Source organism: Elephas maximus, chromosome 2, assembly GCF_024166365.1.
Source record: "Elephas maximus indicus isolate mEleMax1 chromosome 2, mEleMax1 primary haplotype, whole genome shotgun sequence".
Taxonomy (NCBI): domain Eukaryota; kingdom Metazoa; phylum Chordata; class Mammalia; order Proboscidea; family Elephantidae; genus Elephas; species Elephas maximus.
The window spans coordinates 12502818-12524299 of record NC_064820.1 but is presented as its reverse complement, the minus strand read 5'-3'; the positions used below and the strand labels follow the sequence as shown (position 1 = coordinate 12524299).

The window sequence follows — 21482 nt, the reverse complement described above, 5'->3', positions numbered from 1 at the left end:
TTTAGACACACCCTTCAGTTCCCACCCAGGCTGCAGAGAGTGGGCTATGCTCACCTGTATACGGAGCCCCCAAAGGTCACATGGATGGTGGGGATCCAGGGCTCATGATGGGTGGGCTGGGGGAACATGGAGGGAAGGGTCCAAACTCAGGACCAGGAAGGACATGGTCGGTTAGACAAGAGGTGGCGTTCAGGGAAAGCGTCAGACATCTGTGGTATTGGACAAGTGCGGGTGTGGGATTCTGGGGAGGGAGGGGGAGGCAGAGGAAGGGGGGGCAGGCTTTGAGCATCCTCCCCCATGGTGGACAATAAGTGGGAAGTCCTCAGGGGTGATAGCAGGGAAGGCGCAGAGCACAGGGACCCTCTGCCACTCATATCAAGGCTGATGCCAGGGAGTTACAGGGGATGAAGGTGCCACGAGGAGTGAGGTTAAGAGGGCCGAGCTTGGGGTGGGAACTGCAGGCGATTTGGGAGCGAGGACCAAGAAGAGCAATTGCTGCCGTGGGCTGAGCAGGCCCACAGGAGAGCGCAGGGAGAACAGTCCAAGAGCAGAAGAGGCTGGTGCAGTGTCCCAGGTGGGCAAGTGGGCAGGCGGGGTGTGGACACTTAGGAGACCAGTGGGTGGCGTGGAGCAAGGTCACAGGTATGGGTGAGGCCAGGTGGACAGGACTTAAACTGATGACTCGTCCCTCTGCTTGCTGGAAAGCGTAATTTGGGGTGGGTGGGCTCTGGATGCAGCTCTGGGCCCCATAAACTGGAGAGTTCGGATGATGGCTGGGGGTGCTCCCAGGGCAAGTGTGGGCAGCAGGGCACAGCCCAGCCCGTGCCAGAGGCACCCCCAGTGCGTCCCTGCACCAAGCAGGACGTGCCTGCTGCAGCTCCAGCCGAGGTATCATCCCTGAGTCTGAAAGTCAAGGTCCTCCATGACAGCCCCGTGGTGAAGGGGGTGGGTGAGAGGCCCCACCACTGAGGACCAGAGCAGATTTCAGTCTCCAGCTGAAAGGTCGGTTCCCCTACTGCCCCGGGGCATCACTAACAGTAATGTCTAAATGTAACTGTCACTAGTTGATGCAGGATGGACACCCTGGGCCACTAGAAGGTCACGCTGGGTGGGCTCTGCTCCTAAGAAGCAGGGACAGACCCCTTACCACTGGCTCCACATCAGGACAAGCCCTGCTCCTGAGACAGTTCAGCCACCAGTGCACCCCGAGGTGGTACAGGGAGTGGGCCTGGACAGCAGCCACAAAGAGCCTCCCCCCCCAGCCAGCCCAACAGTCCCTTCTTGAGGTCTAAGGAGAAGCAGATGCCATGGTGGCTGCTGGCCGCCCAGCCCAAACCTGCCCTTGAGCTCGTCCCAGGCTGCTGGAGGGGCCTCCTGCCCTCAGTCCAGGATGGTCTTGAATTCCCCACACAGGGAGGGGGCGGCAGCAGCCTCCAGCAGGGCCATTGTTGCCTTCGGGATCTTGCGGCCTAGCTGCATCTTGGCTGCAAGGAAATCACTGAAGTGAGAGGGCCTGATGTGAGGCCAGTGCCCTCCCCGTGGCCCAGGGGATAGCCGCCGCTCTTACTGAGTGCGGACGCACTCCAGGTGGGGACATGCAGGCCTGCCAGTACAGGGGAGAGGCAGGGAGGAGACTGGGGTTTGTTGGGGTTGAGGGGAGATGGGAGTGCAGGCCTCGGGGCTGCAGGAGAGGTAGCGAGGACCAGAGGCCCATGAGATGGGAGCTAGAAGCAGACTGGCCCAGCAGTGCCCTGGCCTTCTGGGGGCAGGTGAAGGAGCCCATGACCCAGGAACACCCACTCGCTGGGGAAGCACCTTCTAAGCATGGGTCCCTGGCGTCCCCCCCAACCCAGCCAGATCAGACCCTGGGAGAGGTGGGGCTAGAATGTGCATTTCTAACCGCCCATGTCCCCACACATCCACTCCCCATCGCCGAGCAGACAAGGCTGCTGCTTCAGCACTGTGACCGGGGCTTCCCTCAACCCATGCTCACTTGTCTTGAGTGTCCCCAGCAGACACTTGTAGGTGACTCGGTGGCGGGACAGTTTGAGCAGGAAGGCATGGTGGCAGAGCCAGCGTGCTGCCTCGGAAGGGAACGGGCCCACGGCACCAGGAGCACCTAGCGACATCCCTGCAGTAACAACGGAAGCTCAGAACCTGCCCACCCGGCTCCACCTTGTTCCCTCGGGGACCCTTTGTCTCAGGCCTGCCTGCTGTGCCCTCGGGCCCACCAGGACAGGCTGAGTCCAGAGTGGTGGGGGGGCCGGGCCAGAGGCAAGCAGGTGACCCCTTTTGGGGGCGGCACCAACACCAGCACCAGAGAATCCTGCCAACCAGAACGCTTCTCTCCTCCTTCTCCAAATGAAATCTCCAAAACAGAAATAGCAACAAAAAGTCAAATCGCGAACCGAGGACCACAGAGTCGTGGCCTGGGCTGGATTTCAGACAACCAGCAGAATCTGTGTGCAGAGTGGGAGGTGAGGAACTCTGTGAAGGCGTACCAGGAGCTGGAGGGCGGGGTCCCTGAGCAGAGAGAGGGGCAAAGGCTTTGCAGAGGGGCGTCTCCCATCACTTTTCTGCTCCTGAGATGGGAAGGGGGTCACTGGGAGTCTGCATGGGCTCAGTCTCCTCCTGACAGCCTGGTCCAGGTTTGCATACGCACCCCCATTGCACACAGGGGGAAGGAGGGCACAGGCACCAAATGCAGGCTGCATGGCTGAGGTGCCCAGGCACTTCCAGCTCACCGTGTGATGGACGAGTGAAAGCAGAAGGGCCAGTGCCAATTCCCTACGTCCTCCTGCCCATCCCAATCACAAGAACCTCCTGCTCTGTCAGCGCAAGTTTGGGAGACTCGTCCACCAGTGGGCGTCAGTAGCAGAAGCAGTTCCAGGTACGTGAGCACCTCTACATTTCCGAACCCTGCTCTCCCAAATGTCCCGGCTTTCCTAACGCCAAGAAGGTGGATGCTGCTCACACCAACAGTGGCGTCCACGGGCCCACAGGCATTCCGCTGAGGAATGTGCTGGCAAACAGTGTGAGATGGCCTTGTGCAGGGGCAATTCCCATCTCACCAGTTCCGTGGGCGATCCTCGGAACCCACACGGTGCCTGGGGCTCAGTCCCCCGCAGCCACTGGACCCCGCGCGTACCTGCATTCTTGGCTTTTAGAATGGAGTAGCAGCGTAAGGCTGTGTCGGAGATGACTCTGAGGAAAAACGAGGGATTCTTTCCAACTTGCTGATTGAATGGAAGCTGGAGCACGCACGCATGGAACCTAAGGGAGGGACAAGCGGCATCAGGAGAGTCTCCAGGCTAAAATGTGATTGTGTACGTGTGTGTGCGTATACACCTGTGCATGGATGCATGTGCGTTCTTATATGTATGTGTGCCTGTGTGTGCGCATGTGTGCATACGTGTGCAGGTGTGTGTACATGTCTATGTGTTTATGCGCATGCTTATACATGCATGTGTGTTAATATGCATGTTCTTATATGTGTATTGTGCACACGTGTACATGTATGCACACAAGCATGTATGCACATGTACACATGTGCACACGTGCGTATACATGCATGTTCACGTATGTACATGTGTGCATAAGGTGTAACTGTGTACCTGTATGCATGCATATGCCTCTGTGCACATACGTGTTTGCTTTGTGCAGATGTGTGTACTGCATTACATGACAAGTCCTTTGCCAGGTGCCTGAGGTACCCAATCTCATCACCTGCATAAGCCCTTTCTAGAATAATGTAAGGTGTGTCTATTATGGATTGGACTGTCTCTCTGAAAAATATGCATTGAAATCCTGAGCCCTGTACCTGTAAATATGACCCTATTTGGAAGTAGCTGTTTTCTTTTGTTACGTTAATGAGGGCATGCCTGGGTAGGGTGGGTTCTAAACCTAATCACTTCCGAGTGATATAAGAAAAGAATAAACACAGAGACAAGGGAAGAGGAAGATGATGACAGAGACAGATGCATCTACAAGGGTTGCCAGAAGCTACTAGAAGCTGAAACAGACAAAGAAGGACCTTCCACTAGAGTCTCGCCCTGATCTGGACTTCTAGCCTCCTGAACAGTTGTTACAGCAGCACTCGGAGACTAAGACAGTGTACCGAGCAGACACGCAATCTGACATCACCTCACAATGACCCTCTGAGGTAGGGAGTATGTTCCCTGAAAGTCAAGTTCAGAAATGTTTTCTAAGAAAAGGTAACTTGCCCAAGTCACAGGGCCAGGATGTCACGTCCGGCTCCTGTCCCTCTCCCCTGCCCTCCTCTGGAGGACCACAGTCAGCACCGGGACGTCACATCTGGCTCCCGTCCCCTCTCTCCTGCCCTCCACTGTGATGTCATGGCCAGTTCCCCTCCCCTCTCTCCCCACATGCTCCCCTTACACATCTGAGAGAAGGCCGCCCTGTGCCCCCTCTGCACCCATTGTCATCTGCACACCACTCAACCCACAGAGCACAGTGCTACATGATGATCCTCACATGAGACAAATGGGGCAGCCTCCCCAAACTCAGGGCCACCACAGCATCCACCGAAGGGCAGGTGTCCTGGGCCAGGATCCCACAGAGCGAGGGGCCCAATGGTGGGGGAATAGGGTGACACTGAGCTGAGCAAGGGAGGAGGAAGAGCAGGGCCCCGTTAGCAGAGCACAGGTGACGTGTGGCCACCAGGGGCCTGGGGGCTGGCCTCCACCCACACCAAGAGTCTGTCACCTGATCTCAGCACTCCCCAAAGAAGCCCAAGCATGCCACCGACCCCGAGAAAGATCTTGTGTGGCTACGTTCCCACTAACGTTCCAAATATATTTCCAGAAAGGTGTCAAGACAGCGTACATGCAACAACACAGGTGCACGGTCAGGAAAATGTAAACAGATGTAAAACTACAACCACAAAAGACCAAAGAGAGAAGAAACAGCTCAAGGGCTGCAGGAGTGTCTAGAACTCTGCAAATGGGGCTCCCGCACCTCTTGGTTCCCTGACAAAAAGGGGGATCAATGAGGCCCGTGGCCATCGCTGCCGAGACACAGAGGCAGAATCACTCTTTGGGGTTAAAAAAGAGCTTTCCTGGAGTGACATTTTCACAGATGCGTCTTTCACGGGCCCTTATTTAATTGCTGTAACAGACAATAACCCTGTTTCACAACAGACTTGGAACACCCTCCCGTGCCTGACCCCCAGGCAGCCCGGCATTCCACGTTCACACAGCCTTTCCATGGTGCAGAGGCTTCCTGCCTCCAAAGTGGCCCAGGCTGTGTTTGGGGAGCCAGCTCTCTGCTGCTCCTTTCTGGAGTGCAGAGGGGTGGGGCGGGGGCAGCAAACACTTCATGCTCTGTGCTCCCTCAGCCCCCAGTCTCACCAGAGGACTTCTCCTCACACCCTCCTTGAGGGCCTGCCTTCCCTCCGCCTCCCCTACCCTCCTCTGAGGACTCTGCATAACAGGTCTGTCATACCCTCCCCCGATGGTCAGTGCCCAGAACACAGGGACACCCCAGGGCCACACCACCATCACACAGACAACAGGAAACAGGTACTTCTCAGGGAGTGGAGTGCACCCAGAATGAAGAAGAGATGGCATCCACTGCCAAAGAAAATAAATGGACACTGCTTGCTTGTAAGCCTGAGAAGCCCTAGCACAGGCCACAGGGACAAAAGAACAGCAGAGAACTGACTCTCGGGCCCTGTCCCAACGCCCGTGGCCCTGTGCCTCCCTCCGGTGTTGGCGTGGCTCCAGTGACCAACCTGTAGGCCTGCAGGAGAAAGATCTTGTAAACGTTGATGTAAACTGTCTGAAGACTGTTTACCTGGAGTTAAAGAGAAAGGGAAAGCAGGGTAAAAATGCCTCTGGAACGTCTTCTCTGCTTCATCAACCAGTCAGCGGAACCAAACAGAGGAACTTTTGATGGGAAACCATCCTCTTTCTCCAGCGAGGTCTAGCCCGGCCCGTGTGGGGCGGCCTGCTCGCCCGCCTGCGGGACAGTGTCAGACCCGCTGCGGGGGGGCCAGGAGGAAGCCCACACACGCACGCCCACCCCCACAGCCAGTCCCTCACCTTTGTGCATCTAGTCCCTGAACCTGGAGCCCACCAAGTGCCTCTGACCCTCCACACACTTTAGGAAGAGGCCCGGGCACCAGGACAGGGGAGTCAGCAACCAAGTTAAAGTGGACGGCCACACGTGCACACGTACACACACTCACATATGTGCGTATGCACACTCACATACACATGCGTGCACGTACATCCATGCCCATATGTGTGCACTTGAGTATGTACAGACGCACATGCACACTCATGCATACACATGTACTCACACGTTCACACATGTACACTCGCATGCAGGGACAGGCACACACGTGTGCACACTCAAGCACTCACGCACAAAGTCACACATTCATACACACGCACACACATGTACACACTTGTAATCTCACCCACACACATGTACATGCACACACACACACGACAACAGGGGCATAGACGGATAAGCCATGCAAATCCCATAACACAGAATTTTAGGCCAGCTGGATCGCTTAGCCCTGGAATCTGTTCCACCACATACTGCTAACGTGCTCACCTGCAAATCCAAAAACAGACCATGACACTTCAGCCGCAAGACTGCAAAGAGCTTGCGACGCATGTTTCTTCCAGCCTTGAAGCCGTGATTGAAGACAAGACTCGCTTTGATTGAGGTCCGTGCATAACTGCAGACACAAGGGAGGGGGTAGAAGCCTGTCAAACATGTGTCCACGTCACGTCATTACACGTGTGCTCACCTCACAGCACCAAAGGAGAGTCCACCTCCCAGCACCAAACGAGAGTCTACCTCACATTCCAAACACGTGTCCACCCCACATCATTAAACATGTCTACCTCACAGCACCAAACTAGAGGTCACCCCCCAGTGCCAAATGTGAGTCCACCTCACAGCACCAAACATGTCCACCTCACATTTCAAACACATGTCTACCTCACATCATTAAATGTGTGTCCATCTCACAGCACCAAATGAGAGTCCACCTCACAGAGCCAAATGTGAGTCTACTTCACAGAAGAAAAATGTGTGTCCACCTCAGCACCAACTATGTGTCCACCTCACAGCACCAACTATGTGTCCACCTCCCAGTGCCAAATGTGTGTCCACCTCACATCCCACACACGTCCACCTCCCATCATGGAGCACATGTGTCTACCTGACAGTATGTAATGTGTGTGTCCACCCCACAGCCAGCTCCCCACCTTTGTGTGAAAGCCTGGCTCAGGAGAGCCCTCCCTGTTCCCCATTCTTTCTGCCTCCCTCCCAGCCATGTCCTGGTCACAGCAGGTACGACACGCTGCACACATCTGGCTCATGGTAAGCACTCATGGTCACAACTCGGAGCCCTAGGCAAACCCTTGTGCATGCTCACACACTGATGCATGCAATTGCACTCAAACACATATACACATATGTGCACATGGACTGGGTTGACCCGCTCGGTTGTGTCTAAGCCCTGGCTGGTTGCACAGGTCCATTAATTAGTGACAAACAAGTCAGAGCCCCAGTACAACCAGCACATGACTGAGCCAACAACATGAATCATGTAAAACCCACAGAGCCACTTGCTCCTGGGCTCCCTCGAGCTGACACACGTCTGACTCGCCACTCAGAGACATTTCTAAGAACAAAGCAGTTCTGTTTTAGCTAGTTCTGTTATAGTTAGTGCTGCTATAACAGAAATACCACAGTGGATGGCTTTAACAGAGAGTTTATTTTCTCACACTCCTGTAAGCTAGAAGTCTGAATTCAAGGTGTCAGCTCCAGGGGAAGGGTTTCTCTCTCTGTCAGCCTTCTTATCAATCTTCCCCGGACTAGGAGCTTCTCCACACAGGGACCCTGGATCCAAAGGACGCACCCTGCTCCCGGCACTGCTTTCTTGGTGGTATGAGGTCCCACTCTCTGCTTGCTTCCCTTTCCTTTTATCTCTTGTAAGATAAGAGGTGGTGCAGGCCACACCCCAGGGAAACTCCCTTTACATTGGATCAGGGATGTGATCTGGGTAGGGTGTTACAATCCCACCCTAATTCTCTTTAACAGAAAACTGCAATCACAAAATGCAGGACAACCACATAATTCTGGGAATCTTGGCCTAACCAAGTTGACACATATTTTGGGGGGACACAATTCAACTCATGACACCACCCCTCCTTGTGGGGAGAATGACCAGCGTAGCCTGAGAGCAACTGTGGCCAGCGCACACCCAGGTATCACTTCCACACGTCAGAAGCCGCCCCCACCCTGCCACCCTCTCTGCCCTGCTGTAGGCAACAGGTGACGTCCCCAAGAGGACGGCCCACAGCGTGGGCTTGGATGAGGAGGGCTGGCGCAGAGCCACAGCTGGCCCTGGGCATGCAATGCAAGCAAGGGATGACCCTCTGCGGCAGCAACCACAGAGACGGGCTCATCTATATCTCTGCATGTCTGCCACCAGCCCCTGACATGTCAAAAGGCTACAGCACATGGTGAAGAACGAGCTTCTTGGATCAGGTAGACACTTGAGACTATGTTGGCATCTCCTATCTGGAGGGGAGATGAGAGGGCAGAGGGGGTTGGAAGCTGGTGGAATGGACATGAAACGAGAGAGTGGAGGGAAGGAGCAGGCTGTCTCATTGAGGGGAAAGCAATTAGGAGTATATAGCAAAGTGTATATAAATTTTTGTATGAGAGACTGACTTGATTTGTAAACTTTCACTTAAAGCACAATAAAAATAAAAAAAAACAACAACAAGAAAAAGATGGCAGCATAGCCCAGCTGGCGTGACCACACACACATTAGTACTAGGAGAAATGTGGAAGACCCGAAAGCATACAAGGAAAATGTCCTCTGGCTGCCATCAACACGAAGTCCCTGGTGCTGCCAACGGTTAACGTGCTTGGCTGTATCTGAAAGGTTGGAGGTTCTTGTCCACCCAGAGGTACCTCAGAAGAAACGCCTCAGAATCTACTGCCAAAAAATCAGCCACTGAAAAGCCTGTGGTGCACCGTTCTACTCTGACACACCCTGGGGTCGCCATGAGTCAGAGTCCACTCATCAGCAAGTGGGTGCTGGGTCACCACCATCAATATCTGCCTAGTCGCTGTCCTCAGATACACATATACAAAGACGGACATGTGTAAGCTATGTAATTCATACCAGTGGGAGGCATGGCTCCTATCCTGCTTTTAAACATTATTACATTGAAAGAATGTTTCATGTCATTAAATACTCTCTGAGCACATGATGTGAATGGCAGATTAAGGTTTCACCTTGAGGCACACGATAATCTACTTAAGTATTTATATAGGTTATTTCATTATCTGCTGTTACGAAACATGCTACTCTGAACATTTAAAATGTTTAAGTAAAATCTTTGAAAATATCCCTGGTTACTGTTTTAGGATAGATTTCTAGAAGTGGAATTAGCTGGGAAATATATTAACTTTTTTTTTAATGTGTAATTATTTTTGTTGTGCTTTAGGTGAAAGTTTACAAATCAAGTCAGTCTCTCATACAAAAAGCCATACACACCCCACCAGGCACTCCCAGCTGCTCTCCCACTAACGAGACAGCACATTCCTCCTCTCCACCCTGTGTTCCCCGTGTCCATCCAACCAGCTCCTGTCCCCCGCGTCCTTTTCATCTCGCCACCAGCCAGGAGTTGCCCATATATTTTCACGTATCTACCTGAGCTATGAAATTCACTCCTCACCAGCATCATTGCCTATCTTACAGTCCAGGCCAATCCCTGTCTGTAGAGTTGGTTTCAAGAATGGTTCCAATCTTGGGCTATCAAAGAGTCCGGGGACCATGACCATCAGGGTCCCTCCAGTATCAGTCAGCCTGGTCTTTTTTACGAGAATTTAAGATCTGCATCCCACTGCTCCCCTGCTTCATCAGGGGTTCTCTGTTGTGTTCCCTGTCAGGCAGTCATAGGTGGTAGTCAGGCACCATCTGGTTCTTCCGTTCTCAGGCCGATGGAGTCTCTGGTTTATGTGGCCCTTTCTGTCTCCTGGGCTCATATTTACCTTGTGTCTTTGGTGTCCTTCATTCTCCTTTGCTCCAGGTGGGTTGAGATCAATTTATGCATCTTAGACGGCCACTTGCTAGCGTTTAAGACCCCAGACACCTCTCACCCAAGTGGAATGCAGAACATTTTCTTAATACATTTTGTTATGCCAATTGACCTAGATGTCCCCTAAAACCACGGTCCCCAGACCCCCATCCCTGCTACTCTGCCCTTCAGAGCATTTGGTTGTATTCAGGAAACTTCTTGGCTTTTGGTTTAGTCCAGTTGTATTGACTATCCCTATGTTATATGTTGCCCTTCCCTTCACCTAAAAAAATTTTTGTCTACTATCTAGTTAGTGAATATCCCTCTCCCTCCCTCCTTGCCCTTGTAACCATCAAAGAATATTTTCTTCTGTATTTAAACTTTATCTAGAGTTCTTATAATAGTAGTCTCATACAATATTTGTCCTTTTGCAATTGACTAATTTCACTCAGCATAATGCCTTGAGATTCCTCCATGTTATGAAACATTTCACAGATACATCGTTCTTCTTAATCGTTGTGTAGTATTTCATTGTGTGAATATACCATAATTTATTTATCCATTCATCTGTTGATAGGCACCTTGGTTGAATCCATTTTATTGCTATTGTAAACAGTGCTGCAATAAACATGGGTGTGCATATTATTTGTTTGTGTGAAGGCTCTTATTTCTTTAGGGTATATTCCAAGGGATTGGGACTGCTAGATCGTATGGTAGTTCTATTTCCAGCTTTTTAAAGAAGTGCCAAATTGATTTCCAAAGTGGTTGTACCATTCTACATTCCCACCAGCGTGTATAAGTGTTCCAGTCTCTCCACAACCTCTCCAACATTTATTATTTTGTGTTTTTTGGATTAACGCCAGTCTTGTCGGGGCAAGACGGAATCTCATTGTAGTTTTGATTTGCACTTCTCTAATAGCAAATTCCCCCACGTGTCTGTCAGTTTGTCATACTGTGGAGGCTTGCGTGTTGCTGTGAAGCTGGAAGCTATGCCACTGGTATTCAGATACCAGCAGGGTCGCCCATGGAGGACAGGTTTCAGCTGAGCTTCCAGACTAAGAAAGACTAGGAAGAAGGACCCAGCAGTCTACTTTTGAAAATAATTATCCAGTGAAAACCTTATGAATAGCAGCAGAACACTGTCTAGTATAGTGCCAGAAGATGAGCCCCCCAGGTTGGAAGACACTCAAAAGACCACTGGGGAAGAGCTGCCTCCTCAAAGTACAGTTGACCTTAATTACGTGGATGGAGTAAAGCTTTCGGGACCTTCATTTGCTGATGTGGCATGACTCAAAATCAGAAGAAACAGCTACAAACATCCATTAATAATTGGAACCTGGAATGTATGAAGTATGAATCTAGGAAAATTGGAAATCATCAAAAATGAAATGGAATACATAAACATCAATATCTTAGGCATTAGTGAGCTGAAATGGACTGGTCTTTGGCCATTTTGAATCGAACAATCATATAGTCTACTATGCCAGGAATGACAGCTTGAAGAAGAATGGTGTTGAATTCATCGTCAAAAAAAACATTTCAAGATCTATCCTGAAGTACAACGCTGTCAGTGATAGGATAATATCCATATGCCTGCAAGGAAGGCCAGTTAATATGACTATTACTCAAATTTACCCACCAACCACTAGGGCCAAATACGAAGAAATAGAAGATTTTTATCAGCTGCTGCAGTCTGAAATTGATCAAACATGCAATCAGGATGCTTTGATAATTACTGGTGATTGGAATGCGAAAGTTGGAAACAAAGAAAAAGGGTCAGTAGTTGGGAAATATGGCCTTGGTGTTAGAGACAATGCCAGAGATTGAATGATAGAATTTTGCAAGACCAACATCTTCTTCATTGCAAATACCTTCTTTCACCAACATAAACGGCGACTATACACATGGACCTCACCAGATGGAACACACAGGAATCAAATCGACTACATCTGTGGAAAGAGACGATGGAAAAGCTCCATATCATCAGTCAGAACAAGGCCAGGGGCCAACTGTGGAACAGACCATCAGTTGCTCATAGGCAAGTTTAAGGCGAAACTGAAGAAAATCAGAGCAAGTCCACCAGAGCCAAAATACAACCTCGAGTATACCCCAACTGAATTTAGAGACCATCTAAGGAACAGATTTGACGCATTGAACACTAGTGACTGAAGATCAGACGAGTTGTGGAATGATATCAAGAACATCATACATGAAAAAAGCAAGAAGTCACTGAAAAGACAGGAAAGAAAAGACCAAGATGGATGTCAGAGGAGACTCTGAAACTTGCTCTCAAATGTTGAGCAGATAAAGCAAAAGGAAAAAATGATGAAGTAAAACAACTGAACAGAAGATTTCAAAGGGCAGCTTAAGAAGACAAAGTAAAGTACTATAATGACATCTGCAAAGAGCTGGAGATAGAAAACCAAAAAAGAAGAACACACTCAGCGTTTCTCAAGCTGAAAGAACTAAAGAAAAAATTCAAGCCTCAAGTTGCAATAGTGAAGGATTCTAAGGGGAAAATACTAAACGACGCAGGAGGCATCAAAAGAAGATGGAAGGAATACACAGAGTCATTATACCAAAAAGAATTAGTCGATGTTCAACCATTTCAAGAGGTGGCATATGATCAGGAACCAATGGTACTGAAGGAAGAAGTCCAAGCTGCTCTGAAGGCATTGGTGAAAAACAAGGCTCCAGGAATTGATGGAATATCAACTGAGATGTTTCAACAAACGGATGCAGCACTGGAGGTGCTCACTCATCTATGCCAAGAAATATGGAAGATATCTTCCTGGCCACCCGACTGGAAGAGATCCATATTTATGCCTATTCCCAAGAAAGGTGATCCAACTGAATGTGGAAATTATAGAACAATATCATTAATATCACACACAAGCAAAATTTCGCTGAAGATCTTTCAAAAACGGCTGCACCAGTATATCGACAGGGAACTGCCAGAAATTCAGGGCAATTTCAGAAGAGGACGTAGAACCAGGGATATTGCTGATGTCAGATAGATCCTGGCTGAAAGTAGAGACTACCAGAAGGGTGTTTACCTGTGTTTTATTGACTATGCAAAGGCATTCAACTGTGTGGATCATAACAAACTATGGATAACATTGTAAAGAATGGGAATTCCAGAACACTTAATTGTGCTCATGAGGAACCTTTACATAGATGAAGAGGCAGTTGTTCAGACAGAACAAAAGGACACTGAGTGGTTTAAAGTCAGGAAAGGTGTGCGTCAGGGCTATATCTTTTCACCATACCTATTCAATCTGTACGCTGAACAAATAATCCTAGAAGCTAGACTATATGAAGAAGAACGGGGCATCAGGATTGGAGGAAGACTCATTAACAACCTGCGTTAGGCAGACGACACAACCTCGCTTGCTGAAAGTGAAAAGGACTTGAAGCACTTACTAATGAAGATCAAAGACCACAGCCTTCAGTATGGATTGCACCTCAACATAAAGAAAACAAAAATCCTCACAACTGGACCAATGAGCAACATCATGATAAATGGAGAAAAGATTGAAGTTGTCAAGGATTTCATTTTACTTGGATCCACAATCAACAGCCATGGAAGCAGCAGTCAAGAAATCAAAAGATGCATTGCATTGGGCAAATCTTCTGCAAAGGACCTCTTTCAAGTGTTGAAAAGCAAAGATGTCACCTTGGAGACTAAGGTGTGCCTGACCCAAGCCATAGTAGTTCCAGTCACATCATATGTGTGTGATAGCTGGACAATGAATAAGGAAGACTGAAGAAGAATTTGCACCTTTGAATTATGGTGTTGGCAAGGAATATTGAATATACCATGGACTGCCAAAAGAATGAACAAATCTGTGTTGGGAGAAGTACAACCAGAATGCTCCTTAGAAGCAAGGATAGCGAGACTGCATCTTATGTATTTTGGACGTGTCAGGATCAGTCCCTGGAGAAGGACATCATGCTTGGCAAAGTACAGGGTCAGTGGCAAAGAGGAAGACCCTCAGTGAGGTGGATTGACACAGTGGCTGCAACTAAATGAGCTCAGGCCTAACGAAGAGTGTAAGGATGGTTGCAGGACAGGGCAGTGCTTCATTCCGTTGTGCACAGGGTGGCTATGAGTCGGAACTGACTCAACAGCACCTAACCACAATAGCTAATGATCGTGAGCATTTCCTCATGTGTCTGTTAGCAACCTGAATGTCTTCTCTGGTGAAAATATGAACACTTTAAGGACTTTATTGTAGTGGTTAAGAGCTATGGCTGCTAACCAAAAGGTCAGCAGTTCAAATCCACTAGGCATGCCTTGGAAACCCTATTAGGCAGTGCTACTGTGTCCTATAGGGTCGGTATGAGTGCGATGGACTGTATGACAGTGAGTTTATTGCCCTGGAATAATCTTTAAACCTTAAACCAAAAACATGCCCTGAAGTCTTCTTAAAACCAAACAATAGTTTAGCTTAACTAGTCAGGAATGTCTGCCTTGAGCGTTGTGCTCTTTTGAAGAACTATCGACATGGGATCAAACTGACAAGAGCAATTTGAAAGCTTAGATAGGTGCCTTAGGGAGCGCTGAGTTTACGTCAGAAAAGGAGGGTGAGAATGGTTGCCCAACTGAAGAATGTAATCAATGTCACTGACTTGGACAAGTAATCAATATCACTGAATTGGACAAGTAGACACTGTTGACCTGGTAAATCTCTGCTGTGTATATGCTCAACAACGAAACACAAAATAAATTATTTAAAAAATAATAATAACAATGAAGGCATGCTACCTTGAACATTTAAAAATGTTACTGGTAAAGTCTTTGATAATATTTCTGGTTGTTTCTTTAGGATAGATTTTTAGAAGTGGAATTACTGTGGAAAAAATGTATGAACATTTTAAGGTCTTTAAAGTGAATAAGCTGCTTTCCAGAAAAGTTGTGCCAGTCCGCCCTCCCCTCAGAAATGCATCGAAGTGGCCTCTCCCTCACCCCAATTCGATGAACAACCAACCAAAAATCAAACCCGTTGCCACTGAGTCGATTTCAACTCATAGCAACCCTACCGGACAGGGTAGAACCACCCGATAGGGTTTCCAAGGAGCAGCTGGTGGATTCGAACTGCTGGCCTTTTGGTTAGCTGCCTGAGCTCTTAACCACTGCGCCACCTCAATTACATGAGCCTGGAAAAGGAACTGCAATTTTAGAGGGAAAATGGTACCTCATTGTTTTAAATTGTGTTTCTTTAATAACTAAACTGGTAAAATGTTTTCAAATGTTTATTTGGCAACTATATTTCTTTCTTCTACCAACTATCTGCCCCTGACCATTCTCAAATTTTTCTGGACCAGTGTTTGTTGTAAATCTCTTTCCAGTTTGCTATGAGCCATCCAGGGATGGCCACAGAGCGAGTGCTGAAGGGCGTGCCCTCGCGATAAAGAGACTCCGTCAAACAGCTGCACAAAGTCTCTACGTGAAGGTTCACACAGCATCTGAGTAACATGCTGTCCTCCGGGTCTACCCCCTAATTTCCTCCTCCAAAGCGAACGACCTGAGGACCACCCACCTTGAAAGTTACTTCATTCCCAAGAGAAAGGCAAATTACTGCCCACCCTGAGAAGATGAGTTTATACCTAGGCAGGAGGGTGGACCCCCTACTGGGAGCAGCAATGACACTGGACCCAGCCACAACTTCCCCACCTGGCCAGGTGTGCTTACCTGGAGTAGTCACAGAACACCTCCAGGGTCCGGGTGTCGAGCAGCAGGCCACACCAGGGGAACAAGCAGTGGGCTGGCAGCTGGAGGATGGTGGCCTGCCCCGGGCCATCGTCCACGGGAAAATTCACCACCGTCTTCCGCAAGTTGATCATGCAGCCATACTCAGGGACGCCTCTCACCAGGGTGCTAGGTCAGAGGGCAGGGTTAGCCAGCGGGGTGAAAGAACTGTCATCAATGGGGAATGCTGAAGCACTCATCAAATGTTACATAAAACTCAGAGAGGCAGCCTGGGGCGGGGGTGTGGACTGTCAGGACTAGGCACGGGCCGCTCTGGGCTCCATTATGGGGGCTTGTCCTCGAGAGGCCTGATTGTATGCCAACGGCAGGCATCTGCTTAACTTACAAAGAGGTTCCATGGGATGCCAGCTACTGGCATGGTGTTATGGAATTGTGTCCCTCAAAACACCTGTTGAAATCCTAACCCCTGTACCTGCATACAGGAGCCCTGGTGATGCAGTGGTTAGAGCACCTGGCTACTAACCAAAAGATCAGTGGTTCGAACCCACCAGCTGCTCCACGGGAGAAAGATGTGGCAGTTTGCTTCCGTAAAGATTTACAGCCTTGAAAACCCTATGGGGCAGTTCTCTGTCCCTTAGGGTCGCCGTAAATCCGAATTGACTCTACAGCAGTAGAGTACCTGTAAATATGGTACCTGCAAATATGCTCTTGTTTGGAAATAGGGGTTTTCTTTTGTGTTGATGAGGTCATTCCAGAGCAGAGTGGGCCCTAAATCTAATCACTTCTGAGTGGTGTCTAATAAAAAGAGCAGAATAGAGACAGAGATACACACAGAGGAAGACAAACCCTTCCACAAGCAAAGAGATGCCAGAAACTAGGACAGAGGCCCACAGAAAAAGTGACACAGCTGACGAGACCTTGACTTGGACTTCTAGCCTCTAGAACCATGATAAAATAAATGCCGGCCTTTGAAACACCCACTTGTGATATTTCTATTACAGCAGCACCAGGAAGCCAAGATGCATGAGGGCTCGCTGCTTACATGGCACTGTCTTCCCTGGCCTTCCCCTGCACGGGAAGGGCGGTGCTGGCCTGCAGCCATGATGGTGCACGCGCCACCCTCCATCTGGTCTGCACAACTACGCGACCTCTGCCCTCCATGGGGCCTTGGAAGCCGCATCCCTGATGCTGCCAGGTGCTACTTATGAGGGATGCTGAGATGTAATGGAAAGAACAGAAGCTGAGACTCGGAGAACTGGTTATTAAAAAAAAAAAAAGTTGCCATCGAGTCGATTCCAACTCATGGTGACCCTGTGTGTGTCAGAGTAGAACTGTACTCCGTAGAATTTTCAATGGCTGATTTTTGGGAAATAGTTCGCGATGCCTTTCTTCTGAGGCACCTCGGGGTGGGCTCAAACCTCAACCTTTTGGTTAGCAGCTAAGGGCATTAACCATTTGCTCCCCCCAGGGACTCTAGCTGCTTATGAACTATATGAGCAGTGCTAATTACACAGACTCCATGAACGCAGTTGTAGAAACGCCTGTACCTGAGAAAGGCTTTAGCTTGTGTTAGGTGAGGTGTCACCAACAAAAAGTCATCAACCAAACGCAAGAGCAACCTAAGAGAAGAAAAAAAAGTTGAACAAAATTTGACTTTTAGTTTTTACAGAATATCTGTCTACAGGGGATTACACACAGAAAAAAATTAAATATGTGAATTCACATGGACAAGACTAAAGTAACGTTCTACAAAGGGATTCAGTAGAATTTAAATTTCTAATAGAAAATGCCCTATGCTTAATTCACCCCAGAATTTGGAAACAGGCACAGGAGTGTAGACATGGGTCTTTGGGGTCCACCTGGACAGGTGACAAGCAAAGGCACCTCCACATCAGACACGATGCAGTGACATTGTGTTCTCAATTCCAGAGTGGCCCCAAGTCCCAGCCCAGGATCCCGAGGCCATGGACCCCACCAAGCAACCAGCACTGAGCAGCGTGCTGTGAGCACAAGGGGTACCCCGCCTGCACGCTGCTGGGTTCAGTCTTTGTTCTTTTACATGTTTATTTCAGCCTGGATTTTAAACCTTAATTAAGAACAACCTCAATCCAGTGGACATGTGCTGTAAGTAGAACTAGGCATAAAAAAGGTGCACAGGTGCACCAACACTCACTGCAGCAGTATTCTCAATAGCCAAAAGGTGGAAGCAGCCCAAGTGTCCATCAGAGGATGAATAAACAAGATATGGTAGATCCGTGCAATGGAACGTTACTCAGCCATAAAGAGAAATGAAGTGGTGATACACACCACAACATGGATGAAACCTGAACCCAGGCTGAGTGGAACAAGTCAGACACAAACGGACAAACACTGTATGATCCTACTTACAAAAAGTATCCAGGATAGGAAAATGCATAGAGACCAAAGCTTATTAGTGGTTACTAGGGGCTCTGGCAGTGCAATGATTAAGAGCCTGGCTGCTAACCAAAAGGTCAGCAGTTCTAATCCACCGGCCATTCCTTGGAAACCCTATGGGGCAGTTCTACTCTGTCCTACAGGGTCACTATGAGTCGGGTTTGGGTTTCTGGGTAGGGGCATGTGGGGAGAGGGAAAAGGGGAGTCATTGTTTATGGGATATTGAGTTTCTGTTAAGAGCAATGGAAAGCTCTGGAAATGGGTATCATGATGGTTACACAACCTGCAGAATGTGAATAATGTTACCGAATTGTACACATAAAAGGCTGAAATGGGAAACATTTTGTTACATATATTTCACAATAATTTTTTTTTTTTTCAAAAAGAGGATGCAAAGGAAATAAAACCTGGAGACACCTGAAAGGTGGGGGTGGGGAGACAGTACTGTCCACAACACCTTTTTTCTCTATTTGCCCATTTCTTCAGTAGATTGTGTTATCTTCATAATAAAAAATTCACTGTGGTTAACCAAAGCCTGCTGATAGTACTGTTAGGCGGACCCAATATTTAGGAGCATCACGGTAACTTTGTTAAATTTAGACCCCAATTCAGAGTCTCTGAGCATGAGGCAGGATAGGCGTCGGCCCACTGCCGGCCCTTGTGGGGTGATGGGGAGGACGCTCACAGGGAAGACTCTGTATCAGCCTCATTTTCCCCAAGGATCCTCAACCAATGACTGAGTGTGCTAAAGGAATTTGGTACATTTCTTAAACATTCAATTCGGGCATCGGTCTGTCAGAGGGCCCTTCTTCTCCTTGGTGAGCATCCTCTGAGCGTGCCCAATTGGTGCACCACTGTGGGTCTCACCTTGCATTTAATGCCCCGGGACATGCTGGCCATGCACTTAAAGTCATTTAGAATTCTATTTGCAAGGCCTGCTTTGGAAAGAAGAGGATCGATCATTGTCTGGTTAAGACAAAACATTTGTCTTTGTTGTTTGCTGCCATCGAGTTGGCCTCTAACTCATGGCAACCCTACGCATAATGGAATAAAATGCTGCTGGGTCCCGTGCCATCCCCCAAATTTGCCGCAGTTCACATCATTGTGATCCATAAGGTTTTCACTGGCTGATTTTTGGAAGTAGATTACCAGGCCTTTCTTCCTAGTCTGTTAGTCCAGAAGCTCCGCTGAAACCTGCTCAGCATCATAGCAACACACCAAGCCTCTACTGACAAGACAGGTGGTGGCTGCACATGAATTGCATTGGCCAGGAATCAAACTCGGGTCTTCCACATGGAAGGCGAGAATTCTACCACTGAACCACCTTATAATGCCTAAAAAAACCCAATGCTGTCGAATTAATTCTGACTCCTAACGACCTTATAGGATAGAGGGTTTCCAAGGGTCTCCAAGGAGCAGCTAAAAAAAAAAAAAAGCAGCTGGTGGATTCAAATTGCCAACCTTTTGGTTAGCAGCAGAGCTGTTAATCACTGCGCCACCAGGGCTCGTTGTAAAATGTCTAACCAAACCCAAACCCATTGCCGTCAAGTCAATTCCGACTCATAGAGGATCAGAAATACCAAATGCGTTGAAAGTAAATATACACAAATCCTATCACTCAGGGAGAAACAGGAGGATCAGCTACCCATCCTCCTGGATTCCAGAAAACAGCTTGTTCTCCATGTCTCCATAGCAGAAGCTACAAAGCAGGGTGGACAGGATGGAGCCCTGCGGGATCCCCTGGCACTGGACGTAGTACCTAGAGAGGGAGGAGCAAGACGCAGAATTAGAAAGACGGCAGACCACGGCGGGCTTTGTATTTATATTACACACAACACGCACGTGTATGTATGCATGTGTAAAGACAGGTAGGTAGATAGACAGATGGTCAACAGTCTTTATCACTGTCAGTAAATACCTACAATACATGCCAAATTACATGCCATATCTGCACACACAATTACATGCCATATCTGCACACACAATCCCCCATTCTTCCCGAAATGGGATCACTGAAGTGGAGACTACTTTGAGCGCCACTCCATCCTTGTATTCTGATTCATGTTGTTGCTGTTATTTGCTGTCAAGTCATCAGAGCAACTTTTACTAATCCTAAAATTTTAAGAAGTTTAAATAAACAACGAGATGTCTGGACTGAAGGAATACGAATCTAGGCTTATTTTTTTGTAATTTATGCCTGCTTAAAGACAGCTCGCCTTACGTGTTAACGGCTACGTGCAAAACACTTACAGACTTTTTGTTGGTTTTACAATGATAACTGAAAAACACTGAAACTGTCCAAACAAACACATGTACAAGGATTTGGGGATGAGTGGGTACTTTTAAAAAACAGTGACAGCAAAATAATAGCCTGGACTAGACAGAGACCCGCAGAAGGAGCGTGCCCCTCACGTAACCCTTAACGAGTCACCTTTAAGCTCTGGGAGTTAGATTTCCCACCCATAAAATGGAGCTTTTAACATACTTTAGAGGCGTACTTTAAGTTATTTTTAGGAAACGTGGTAGGTTGTCACCTTAAAAATATAATCATTATTTTTAAGTATAAATATCAAATTGATATATAAGATGACTATGGTTTTTAACCTTTTTATTGAAATATAACACGCAGAGACAAGCACACATATTTTAAGAGGCCAGCCAGCTCAGTGAATTATCACACATTGAACGTGCCCATGTAAGCCCACCCAGGTCAAGAAATGGAAGATAACTCTTAGCTTTTAGAGCTGTACAAATTTTGAAAATGCTTCCTTTAAATAATTTTTGTTGTTGAGAATATACACAGCAGAACATACACCAACTCAACAATTTCTACATGTCCAAGTCAGTGAGATTACATTCTTCAAGTTGATGCATTCGCACCCTCCTTTTCTGAGTTGTTCTTCCCTCGTTAACATCAACTCACTGTTCCCTAAGTTTCCTTTCTAATCTTTCAAGTGCTGTTGTCAACTTGATCCCATATAGATAGATCTTGAAAGAGCACAAATGCTCAAGGCAGTTCAGCCAATCTATTGTTTGATTTTAAGAAGGCTTCAGGGGATATTTTTGGTTTAAGGTTTAAAGATTATCTCAGGGCAATAGTTTCTGGGGTTCATCCAACCTCCATGGCTCCAGAAAGTCTAGGGTCCATGAGAATTTGAAATTCTGGTCTGCATTTTCTCTCTTTTGATCAGGATTCTTCTATAGAATCTTTGATCAAAATGTTCAGTACTGATAGCCAGGCACCACCCAGCTCTTCTGGACTCATGACAAAGGAA

At 48.1% G+C, this 21482-nt stretch overlaps 1 protein-coding gene across 1 annotated transcript in view; it reads right to left on the bottom strand.

The window, feature by feature from the left end:
• Positions 1 to 726: 726 nt before the first annotated feature.
• The window catches only part of TERT (telomerase reverse transcriptase), a 53850-nt gene continuing 33094 nt past the window's right edge, over positions 727 to 21482 (bottom strand). Inside the window, exons 9-16 of the mRNA XM_049861160.1 lie at positions 19853 to 19966; positions 17340 to 17411; positions 15775 to 15960; positions 6586 to 6712; positions 5753 to 5814; positions 3149 to 3273; positions 1994 to 2131; positions 727 to 1484 (exon numbers count right to left, since the gene is read on the bottom strand). Of these exons, the coding sequence (XP_049717117.1) occupies positions 1381 to 1484; positions 1994 to 2131; positions 3149 to 3273; positions 5753 to 5814; positions 6586 to 6712; positions 15775 to 15960; positions 17340 to 17411; positions 19853 to 19966 (928 nt within the window). The 3' untranslated portion in view covers positions 727 to 1380. The remainder of the gene's footprint in view (positions 1485 to 1993; positions 2132 to 3148; positions 3274 to 5752; positions 5815 to 6585; positions 6713 to 15774; positions 15961 to 17339; positions 17412 to 19852; positions 19967 to 21482) is intronic.